At 42.1% G+C, this 12,227-nt stretch overlaps 1 protein-coding gene across 4 annotated transcripts in view; it reads left to right on the forward strand.

The window, feature by feature from the left end:
- Nucleotides 1–12,227, forward strand: part of CHEK2 (checkpoint kinase 2) — a 260,226-nt gene that overhangs the window by 183,548 nt on the left and 64,451 nt on the right. For all 4 annotated transcript variants that reach the window (XM_078667290.1, XM_078667292.1, XM_078667289.1 and 1 more), the window contains one exon: nucleotides 2,472–2,571. In XM_078667290.1, the coding sequence (XP_078523416.1) occupies nucleotides 2,472–2,571 (100 nt within the window). The remainder of the gene's footprint in view (nucleotides 1–2,471; nucleotides 2,572–12,227) is intronic.

The following is a 12,227-nucleotide window of genomic DNA, read 5'->3' on the forward strand; positions in this document are numbered from 1 at the left end:
CCTCTGGTCTCCGGCGTAGTCCCTACTCCATATCAATCTTCTGGAGCTTCGGGCAATCTGACTTGCACTGAAGGCATTCCTTCCCTCTGTCCGGGGTAATGTGTAGTGCAGGTGTTCACGGACAACACCACCGCCATGTGGTATTGCCACAAACAGGGCAGGGTGGGGTCATGGACCCTATGTCAGGAGGCTCTGTGTCTCTGGACATGGCTGGAACATCATGGCATTACCTTGGTGGTTCAACACCTGGCAGGATCACTGAACGTCAGGGCGGACAAACTCAGCCGCCGGTGCATGATGGATCACGAATGGCGTCTGAACTCGGACGTGGCGCAAGGTCTTTTTCTGCAGTGGAGAGAGCCTTGGTTAGATCTATTTGCCACAGAAGAGAACGCGCAATGTCATCAGTTCTGCGCGTTGGAATTTCCAAGGCGGCATTTGCTCAACAATGCTTTTCGTCGCAAGTGGAGCTGCGGTCTGTTGTACGCCTTTCCGCCTATACTTTTGCCCAGAATGCTGAAGATTCAGCACGACCAGGCCCAAGTCGTCCTTGTGGCTCCGGATTGGGCACGAAGATACTGGTATCCCAAGCTACTCGGCATGGCGCTCGACCCCCCGATCCGACTGCCTCTTCAGGAGGATCGTCTGTCGCAGCAGCAGGGGACGGTCCTCCACCCGAACCTGTCCAGCCTCCAGCTCCGTGCGTGGAGATTGAGCGGCGACAGTTGACAGCTTTCGATCTTCCTCCCGAAGTTTGTGATGTCATTCTCGCAGCCAGGCGTCCCTCCACTAAGACGGTACAGGTGGAACAAATTTGTGGCATGGTGCACAGCAAAGGCTGTGGATTTTCTTTCTGCCCCTCTTTCCGATGTCCTTTTCCTTCTCTCTGTGGCCCAGCAGGGCTCTGCTCTGGGCACTATCAAAGGTTATCTTTCGGCTATCTCCGCCTCCAGCTTCGACTTCCAGATCAACCTTCTCTTTTTAAGTCCCTGGTTGTTAACCGTTTCCTGAAAGGCATTACGCACATGCTTCCTCCCGTCCCTTTCATAATGCCTCAATGGGACTTAAATCTTGTCTTGACTTTTCTGATGTGTGCTCCCTTTGAACCCCTTCATAACTGTCCCTTACGTCTTCTCACTCTAAAGACTATCCTGGTAGCTACCACCTCTGCCAGAAGAGTGAGTGAGCTCCAGGGTTTTTCTTCAAAACCTCCTTTTCTTTTTGTTCATCCAGACAAGGTGGTTTTAAGGACTCGTCCTTCGTTCTTGCCAAAGGTTGTCACACCCTTCCACATCGGGCAGACCATTACTTTGCCCACCTTCTTTCCGCATCCGCAGCCTTCAAAAGAGGAAGAGAGGCTCCACTGTCTGGACCCAAAGCGTGCACTCCCGTTCTATCTGAAGCGCACACAACAGTTCCATGTGGGTGACCAACTTTTTGTTGGCTACGTGTGTGCCAAAAAAGGTCAGGCTGTGTCTAAACGGACCATCTCTCGTGGGTCGTTCTGTCCATCAAAGCATGTTACTCGTTGGCTAAGAAGGAGCCTCCTGTGGGGCTGCGTGCCCACTCTACCAGGGCAACCGCAGCCACTACTGCCTTGGGACTCGGCGTTCCCTTGCAGGACATTTATCAGGCAGCTACGTGGGCCTCGCTGCACATGTTTACCAAGCATTACTGCCTTGACAAGTTCGGAGAGACGGCTTCTTTGGACGTTCTGTTCTCTGTGACTTTCTGGTGTAATCTTGTTCGCAGACCCACCACCTGGGGTATTGCTGGGGTGTCTATTCTAAGGTAAGGAATCTATCACTAACGTTTCTCTTTCAGATGCACAAGTTACTACTTGTGTAACAATATATCTGTAAGAGACATTAGTTAGAGATGGATTCCTTACTGCCCCACCCATCCTCCCCGTTCTGCGAACCGATTTCTAGGATTGAGGTCATCCCTTTCAGGGCCCTATTTTCTTGTCACCAGTGGTCAGTTTCTTGCATGGCTCTGCGTTCCTGGCGCGGAAAGTCTAGTACAGAACTGACGTCCGTGCGCATGAGTGGCGCCTAAGTATTCTCCGTGACTTCATCTCAGCGCATACGACGCCAGCAATGGACGCGGAGCCGCATGACGCCACCTTCCGACGCGCAGTGGTATTGCTGACGAAAAACTTTCCTGATCCAGTCTGACGCCTGGGGATATTCTAAGGTAAGAATTCTTTCACTAACTAACGTTTCTTACAGATATATCGTTACACAAGTAGTAACTTGTGCTTTATATATATTTTTAATTGCAAATTAAATATCAAACTGATGTTGGTTTTGCTGTTAATTTTTAAGAAAAAAGTTGAATGTGTTTACTTGCTCCTTTTTTCACCCTTGTGCAATCATTACATTTAGTAAAAGATAGTTATTTTAATGCGTTGATATATAAAAAAAAAATTGAGTCAACAATTGTTTTATTTCTGGTCCAATTTTCTTTAGAATGGAAGGAGGAGAATTGTTTGAAAGAGTGGTGACAAAAACAAGACTGAAAGAATCTACTGCTAAGCTATATTTTTATCAAATGCTTCTGGCTGTGCAGGTAAAGTATGACAATCACTATCGTTATTTTATTCATGTTACTATTAGTTTATAAGGAATCAGGAAAAGGAATTGCTAAATATGGTTACATTTCATTATTAATGAAACAACATTCATCATATGCATAGCATAAATCAAATTTTCCTTAAGATGTGAATTCTTTTTTTTATTTTTATTTTAATCAGTCAACCACTTATAATATTCCTTGACAGTTTAAAAATAAATTGTATTTATTTGCTTGGTGTGATAATGCATTAATCTAAGGATTTCATTATAAAATACTTAATTAGTTTGCAGTCATAAATACTTCAGTTAGTGCATCTTTGCCAAGAAATATAACTTTTATTAAATGATTCTGGCTATTCATGTAAAGTATTATAGCTGTAATTGGGCCGGCCTCAAATGGAGTTGCAAGCCTTTCCTAGTCCTCCAAAATGCATGCTGGTGAATATAATGAAAATGAAAAGTAGTCCAATTACTCACAGAATTCATAGTATTTACTTCAAAGTTCAAGTTTGTCTAGTGGTACATATCCCTTGGCACATGTCTTGACTTATCTTACTTCTGCTACTTGTCGGAAGGGAGCAGTTTCAGTGTTGAAAACATGGTTTACTGCTTTAGTTCCTGTATAGGTACTGCACTAAAATTACCAAATGCTCTTGGGTGTTAATGAATAACAGAAATATGAAACTTAAATGCTTGCACACGAGTAGACCCAGGGGAGGTACTACAGCTATTTCCTGAACAAGGACTAAGGTCAGCACACCATCACCGACTAGTTTTTTTGTCAACAGGTTCTTCAAAAAGCAGTCCTTCAAGACAGTGACTCTGACAGAGGTCATCCGTCTCTGCTGAGAGATATCTGGACGGCATTGCACTTCCTTGAATATATTGACTTCCACATCCCAATCCACAGTGATGGGTGAGGGCAAGGGTCAAGACTTTTCACAAAGCTTTAGCATCTATGCATAAACAGGATGTACTACACTGACAAGTGACTGGTTTAGGTTCAAAGTTAGCAGTTGTGTAAACCTTCCATATGTATACCAGTCTATTTCTAGAACAGAAGTTGTTGCTCAACTTGAACAAGTTCCAGCTTGTTCAATCCAAAACCATAATGTCCCTGGTTGCGAAGATTTGCATTATTGAGGTGTTTTCAACTGAGAATCTTAACATAAAATTCCATCCCAAAAAGGCTTTAGTCTTAAATAGTGTTGAGTTTCACACTGAGGGATTGACCTCATTCAGACAGTGTCTCGACCCGCATTCTTCAAGGGACCCAAATCTCAGACATGGTGGACAGCTGCCAGGTCTTGAGATAGCATCACAATCCACGGTCTTGTCGAGTGAGCTATCATTCATAACCAACATGCAGATAATAGACATTTGTTAAGTAGCTAACTGGAGGTTATTCTGGCCCTCCTATGAGCAAAACTGCTTGGATACTGACTCAAAGGGTACCCCTGACCTAGGCTAGGAGGTGCTAAAGTGCCTGATTTGATGAAGAAGCAACTCTTCACTCGCTTCTGAATAGATTCTGAATCTACAGATACTCTGTGACAGACGAGAGTAAGTTACACCTATAAATATCCAAAAGGTCCTTCTTAATTGATCATCAAGTTCTCAGAATACCTATACTAACAGCAAACATGTTTCCTTACTTTGAATGTGGAACTTCTTTGGACTCATTAAGATAACAAAACTATATTTAGAGACGTGATACAATGATTGATTAGATGAAATAGAATAGGTTAAACCCTAATGAGAATCAATGAAATTCCTAAATACCAAAAAATGATATATAACATTGCACTATACGAGCTACAGCATGGTTGTCAATCCCAATATGTTTGCACAATGTTTTTCGCTTAGTACATAAATGATTAGACAACATCTTGTAAAACATTTGGATGTACATATTTTATCATTTGTGTAAAGAAAAGCTTATACCTTTAGTCAAATGCAATTGCCTGAACTGTAATAAATTACCTGAATACATTTTCCAGAAAGACAATTCGTTCTCGGATTGCAATGCATACAAATAAAAAGAACATACCTAAAATATCAAAGCTTCTTTTGTAATACAGTCCATGGTTCATCTTATTTTAACAGTTACATGTGATAATTCATCTCATGATAATGACACTATGATAAAAGAATACACGGAGGCCAGATTTAATCATGGTAAATAAGAATCTTAGAAAATGTGTACCAATTACTGCCATAACAACTAACAATTAAATTCAGATATAAATATGTAGCAATATTCCAATATCTTGTAATATGGTAACCCTAGTCACAGGTCTTCCTGGTCATGGTTAGCAAACTCCATTCAGTTGGAGTAATGAAAAGTCTTGTTGCTTTCTTTTATTTATGTGAGGCGTGCCAGTAGCAAACATACTGCTGATATCCAAAGACGAATTGCTAATCTCTCATTCCCTACGATTTTGCACATATTATCACATGCGTAAGACACCAGCGATCTAACAGTGTGGGTGGAAGGGGCGGAGCTTGTACCTCTATTACAGGCAAGTAAGTCCTGCTACATTTCCCACTTCTAGCTGATTCAAGCCAATTACCACAGGTCAAAACAGCAAGTATTTGGATTTGTTGTAGGTGATGACAATCCCCAAACGCATTAATTAAATCAACAAAATCATTATAAAGTATCCACAATTCTATTATATCCCAAGTGTATACCTTTGCTCACTGTACTTTAAAATATTGTTATTTCTATAAACTAAAAGATCCCTGTTGCAAACATAAAAGGCGCATTGAAAAACTGTTTCAAAATTGCAATATGCCAATATCGGACTATCTTTGTTACTAGAGACCCTACATATGGGTAAAAAAAAACTCACCAGTATACCCAATGTGTTGTCAATCGAGGATCAAATTGAAATAAATTGGGGGACCCGCCTTTTTTTGTCCTTTAAATATCACTCGGTCAGCGTTATCCAGTCATGTGAACTCGAGGGGAAAATTGGTGCTATATTGGAATGGAGTAACTGCTATATGTTTTGATAGGTGAACCAAAAGAGGGAACCCCGAGCACTTGAAAAGTATTCACAAATATAATGGAGTTTTTTGTTCAAATCAATTGTCCATATGCACGCATTTGTAGTAATCAGTCCTTTGTTTTTTATTTTCTTATTTCATAGATGTTCATGAAGACTTGTTGATACATATGTTGAGTCTTGATAATGCACACAACAGCCAACACATGTTTCGTCAAAGGGTGTGACCCAAAGACTTCCTCAGGGCTGTAACAACAGATATAAACCCAATTATAATCCCCCAATAGTGCTGCCAAGCCTAAATTAACAATACCACCACCAAAAAATAGTAATGAAAATAATCAAATAAAGTCGGAAAAGAAAAATAACAACAAAAACACCCATAAGTGCAACCAGAGAACATGCACATACATGCCAAAGAGTCCCATATAGAAAAGCTCATCACTTCTATTAATATCCATATTATGCATACCACCAGAGCATCACACACCTCCCTGCAACAGCTTACAGTGTACAAAATTGCTTTCACCTAATGTCAAAGAGAGGGGCTCGCCCTAGACTGTCCTTCCCATATATAACAATAAAATTGAGATCTCTTCCTTATCAATAACTACTTCATTCTGTATTCAAAGTAAACACAACACATATCCTTATTTATTTTATACCATCTAATTAAAAACGATTTTTTGATTTTTGGAAAAACTTTAGTCTCTTACCATAATCATTATCTTTATTCTGTTCTTAAAATCATGCAAATGCCACCAATATTACACTTAAGTCACGGGATGTACTCCACCGTCAATCCAATAAACTTCGTCACAATTCACAGTCCAGTTTTAACACATATCTGGAAACGAAGAATAAGTAAATGTCATCAATCACTGTCTTATTTTATAAGAACAGTGCAAAACCATACCGTGACCCCATGTTTTGATAGGTGTTTTATGTTCAAGCTGCTCAGTGCGAAAACAAAGGCAATATGCCTATCGCTTACATTATATACCCTTAGTTACAAGATATATGTCCAAGTCTAGACACTGTTACACTGCTCAAAGCAACATATGATCAACCATGGACATATATACGTGTTTCCCAGTCACGTGAACACAAGGTACAAATCAGTGCCTAATTTGAATGAAGTAGCCACATTTTTTTATAGTCTTTTTTTATGCTCCAACTGTTCAGTGCGATAACTACAACATGGCCTCTCTTCACAGTGTCCAAGAGTAACCCTAAAGTGACTGGAATCACATAAGATCAATAAATAAACTAGTCTGCTTTTATTTCTATTTCTCTTGGATCTCATAAAAGTCAAGTAGCAATGATGATTTCCAAATCGATAACTGGTCATTTTTGAAAGAGTGATGTTATTGTGTGCCCAAAATCTTATGTACAAAATGTACGAAACCTGATCATTTGAGTACTGCTGATCAGTGCTAAAGTGCAAGTGCTCCCTGTTTAAATTGTGATTATGATTAGTTATCCATGATGGGCATATTTGATTTTCTGGAAAGTCCCTAGTAATGTGCATTGTGTATGTCCAGGCCCTGTAAAACAAATGCTACTTGTGAGTCTGCAGCACTGATTGTGACACCCACATGAGTAGCCCTGTAAACTTGTCTCAGGCCAGCCATTGCAGTGTCTGCGAGTGCAGTATTAAACTGCCATGTCGACCTGGCAGTTCACCCACTTGCCAGGCCCTAACCTTCTGTTTTACTACATGTAAGGCAACCTAAGGTAGGCACAAGGTACCCCCAGGGGCAGGGCGCAGTGTATGTGAAAGGTAGGACATGTATTGGTGTGTTTTATATGTCCTAATAGTGAACTACTGCCACTTTCGTTTTTCACTATTGCCAGGACTAGCTCTCCCATAGGCTAGCATTAGAGCTGCCTTGTAACATCTTACAAGTGTAGCTTTCAATTTAGGATAGCTGGAGATTTGGAGTTTAGGCTCTCTGAGTGTGAAATTAACACAACTTTAAATAAAAGTGGGCATTTTCTTGGTTAACCATCCTGTGCCTCAGACTGCCTGTGGAATCAATGTATGCTTTACACTGACAGGGGCCTGTTTGTGCATTCATTCTAGACAGTCACACAAAGGGGAGTTGAGGTGTGACCTGCATTTCCTGATGGCCCATCACCAGGTGGATGGACCTTCCTGCGCTAGAGTGGTGGGAGCAGTTGTCACCTACACCTGAACAGGGCTGTACCTGGCCTCTCACAATTCTGTCTCCATCCCCTGGAGTGTGTCTGGAGCCAAGACTAAGAAGGACGGGAACATGTGCACTACGAAGATAGCCCTTTGAAAAATGCCTACTTCAAAGGCCAACAGGGGTATAAGTATTGGACCTGAAAACCCAGACTTTTAGAACACCTCTGGATCAAGAGGAACCTCTGCCGAGGTGAAGAGCTGTGAGGAAGAGTACTACCCCTCTGTGCTTCTTTCCTGGGTTGGCTTGCAGTTGCTGCTTCTGCTTTGGAGAAGAAAAGGATTGGACTTTGCTGTGTATCTGGCTTGTGGAGCTTCTCCAAGGGCTTGTGTGTGATTACCTCCTGTTAAGAAGTCCCAGGGCCATCAAAGACTTCATCTACAGCTTCCCTCAACTCCACTGCTGGGAATTCTGACCTGCCAAAGTGGTTCCATTTCTAGTTCTGGGCCCTTGGAGGTCTTTCTTGCTACAAAATCTGCACAACCCTCCAAAATCAATGCTTTGCTCTTCCAGAGCCTGTTTTTCCGACACAGCACCGCCATGTAGAAGAAATTTCCACGCACCGCCGCCACCATGTGGCCAAAGAAATTGACGCAGCACCTGCTTGCGGCCTGAAGAACCACCGCAGCCCTAGTTCAGCGCACCAGTCACCTAAGTTTGAGACCACCACAATTACTCGAACGCAGGCCCTGCCAAGGGGCTAAGAAGATTGACTCTTCATTGGACCGCAGCTGAAGAAATTGACGGAGCGCCTGTTTCACTCCCTGCCGCACCAATTCCAGCACACCCTGATTTCCATGCATTGCACCTGTGTGCTAAGTTTACATCAACGCTAGGCTTCAGTAAGAAACTGAGGCCGCACGTCTGGAGATTTTATGCATAACCTCCCCGTGCAGTAAAATAAGACGACGCATCACTTCCACTCTAGTAAGGAACTGACGCATCACCTGCCCTGCATAGTAGTAAGGAACCGACGCATCACCTTTCCTATGAGTAAGGACCCATCGCATCACCTTGCCTGCGTGTAAGGAGCCGATGTATCGCTGTGCTTTCCATCTCTTCACTTCCCCTGCGCCTTTGTGTTCGGTCTTTTTGACTCTGGTACTTTGAACAAAAAGTGACGCAGCCATAGTTGTATATGGACATAACTGTTTTAAAAGTGATATTTTGACTTGAGTATGATAGATCTTTGTCATTTGGCACTTGTTTGGTTTAGATAAAGATACTTAACATTTCTAAACTAGTGTGGTGTCCATTTGTAGTGTTTTCACTGTGTTACTGTGTGTGTTATGTACAAAAACTTTACACATTGCCTCAGAGATAGGCCTGACTGCTCATGCCAAGCTACCATGGGGTGAGGAGGGGTTATCTTGGGTATGTAATCCCTCACCCGGACTAGAAGCAAGGGCCCCTACTTGGACTGGGTGCAGGCCACTGCCAACTAGAGACCCCCATTTCTAACAGTAGAAATATACTTGACTTCCAAAATGTGAGGATCTAATGAGGTTCGAACTAGTGTTGATCCTAAATCAGTAAGAAAGATATTGAATAAACGCTGCTCAGATACATCCTTAAATAACATTAGATGATTTTTGGTGACTTCATGTTTTTGGAGAGGATATCTTGGACGAGGTGCTGGTGTATAGTCCATAAATAAAATCTCCTGGATCTGCCAAATTAAGCATTTTGGCCCACAACAATGATGTGTTTATTCAGTCATTTGCTTTTCTGAAGTTAATAGAGGCATGGTAAAGGGCTGGCTTGCCCCAAGTAAGCGCACGATTAACATTGCGAGGCATTGAATACCTCATTCTGAAGCCTTTTCAGAAGGAGCGCATCACGTGGGTATCGTGTTGCTGCTGTTTGGTCCTTTATGAAAGCATAGTGAAAACGTCTGTCAAAGGCCTAATTTTCAAAAGTAAACAATATTAGTTGGGGTTGACTTTAAAACCTTTCTAAAATAAAGGAATGGATTCTGCTGCAGAGGTAAAGTATTGCTTAGCACATCTATCTGACAAATAGATTGTTTGCACTCACTATTGGTACCTTGCAAGAAAGTATTTTTCAGTTTGTTTATACTGTTCTATAGGGCAGTGCATTTTACAGATGGGCAAACAATAATTATCCCAGGCTTTTCATAGATGGCACGCAAGACATTTAATATCTTTAACAGGAGCAGATTGTAGTATGAAGTCCCAGCCTAAGTTCCCAGGCTAATTCTTCAGTTCCAGACCAAATTCTAATGTTTGAAATAGTATCTCCCTTTATTGAAGAGAGCAAACCACCCAACCTATAGTAAGGGCGACTATCCAGGAGACGGATTCCACAAAGAACTAGCTGGTTTGTCTTTTCTGAGTTTAAGTTCTTTCAGTGCAGAGCGTTATATGCTAGTGGAAATACATTTTGAAAAAGATGCACCAGTTTTAGTAGTCCTAAAACATTTAGTGTGGGAGCTTGCTGTCTTTTTCGCCAGTGATAAAAATAGTTATTTACTTTGTTACCTGTACCTCTAATTGCCTTTTGGAGCTACATCAGAAGCGGTTTTAGAAGTCTAATCTTGCAACCAGATTTAGTTATGTTGACCTGGTGTACGTTTTGAAAGCAGTTACTACATAGATGGGATACATAGAATGCATATGATGAAACTGATTCTGCATTTAAATTTTTGCATCGGTAGTAGGGCAAACAGTGAATGGATTTGAGAGCCCCCTGGTGATGAACTTTCACTGTTTTGAATGTATTGCACGAGTCTCCATATCCGGTGTGTAGGATATTATACCGGAGTAAACTCAGGTGATTTGTATTGTTGCCTTGAATTGAATGACACTTAAGGCATTTAAACTTTTGGTGGGGGTGAACCGTGAAGCATTTGCATCTTTCTTTGTTGTATTTTTTACTCAGTCCTGGATATTACTTGGATATTTTAATGTGCTGATTCGCAACAAATATGGGGGGTTGTAAAGTGTGGGTTTTCCTGCAGATAGGAGGGAACATAGCAATTAGTTTATGTTATGTTGTTATGTTATGTTATGTTAATTTGGTCTTTTATAGTGCGCGGCTACTCCATGGAGTGTCCCGGCGCTTTTATTTGGGAAAAAAACCTGTAGCAGAAACACACAACACAGTAAAATAAAACAGACCCAGCAAAAGGAATAAAAGCGTACTAAAGGGCAAAAAGCCAAGTCTTAAGGCCCTTCCTAAAAGACAACCAATTGGGGGTGCTGCGTAATGCCACAGGCAGAGTGTTCCATAGCTGTGGCGCCAACAGCCTAAAAGAACGACCTCCGATGCGGGCCCTTTTTACTCGAGGGACCACAGCAAGAAACATTGATTCAGATTTCAGAGATCGCGCCGGATGGTAAAAGGCAAGCCTCCTTTGGAGATACTTTGCTCCCGAGGCATGGAGAGCCATATGGGCCAAGGTCAAGGCCTTAAAAACTATCCGCTTCCGGATAGGCAGCCAGTGAAGCGACTGCAAAAGGCCGGAGACTCTGGCACGTCTGTAAAGGCCAAAAAGGGCCCGCGCGGCCGAGTTCTGGACCACCTACAGCCGTTGCAGGAGATACTCTGGCAGGCCCAGATATAGGACGTTGGAATAGTCCAATCTTGAGCCGATTAAGGCATGCACCGTAGTTTTCCTATGCTCTTCTGAGAGTAGAACACTGTAACTTCAAGGTGGCTCTGATATGCACGTGAAATCTGTGTATCCTTCTTAGATGTAAAGACTTATAGCAGCGTACAGAACATGTTGGATTCTCTTTAATTGGTAAGCAGGCATGTGGATATAGAATGTGTGGATAGGTCAAGTTACATGTGATTTTGGCATGGTTAAAAGGTGGTGTTTTACTGAGGCATTTCATTTGGCAGAAAGTGTACTTGACTGTAGTAACTGCCTGGTGCTATTGTCTGAGGCATGTCTCCTACATGACTCTTTGCTTCCATACCTTTGTTTTCACAGGTGTGGTTTCTCTGATGAATGGGGGGGTGGGGGTGGGGGGGGGGTTAGTTTGGCATGATAATTCTAGTTTTTGGAGGTCCGGAAGACCTGATCTATCTGAGTTGGGCAGGGTCCCTTTTATCTTTAAAAGGCTGCCAGAAGGACCTGTGTCTAGTATTTCAGTGTTGGATCAATTTAATTTCAGGCTCCTTTTGCGCCATCCAGTATGGTTTCCTGAATGGAGCAATTTAAGAATTGATACACATTTTGCCTGCGAGTCACAGGACACAACATAGTAGTGGAAGTTTAAGCAATAGGGTCTGTTACCATTGCATGAATAGTTTCACTTATGTAAAACAGAGGTTTTATAGTGAGAGCCCAGGTGAGTTCTGCATATCACTGGACCATTTAAGAGTGGTAGATTAAGCCTTGGTTACCATCTGCAATGTGTGTAAGATGTTGTGGTCCTCCTTCTGAAATACTGTGGGCATGC

This window comes from Lissotriton helveticus, chromosome 11, assembly GCF_964261635.1.
Source record: "Lissotriton helveticus chromosome 11, aLisHel1.1, whole genome shotgun sequence".
NCBI lineage: Eukaryota > Metazoa > Chordata > Amphibia > Caudata > Salamandridae > Lissotriton > Lissotriton helveticus.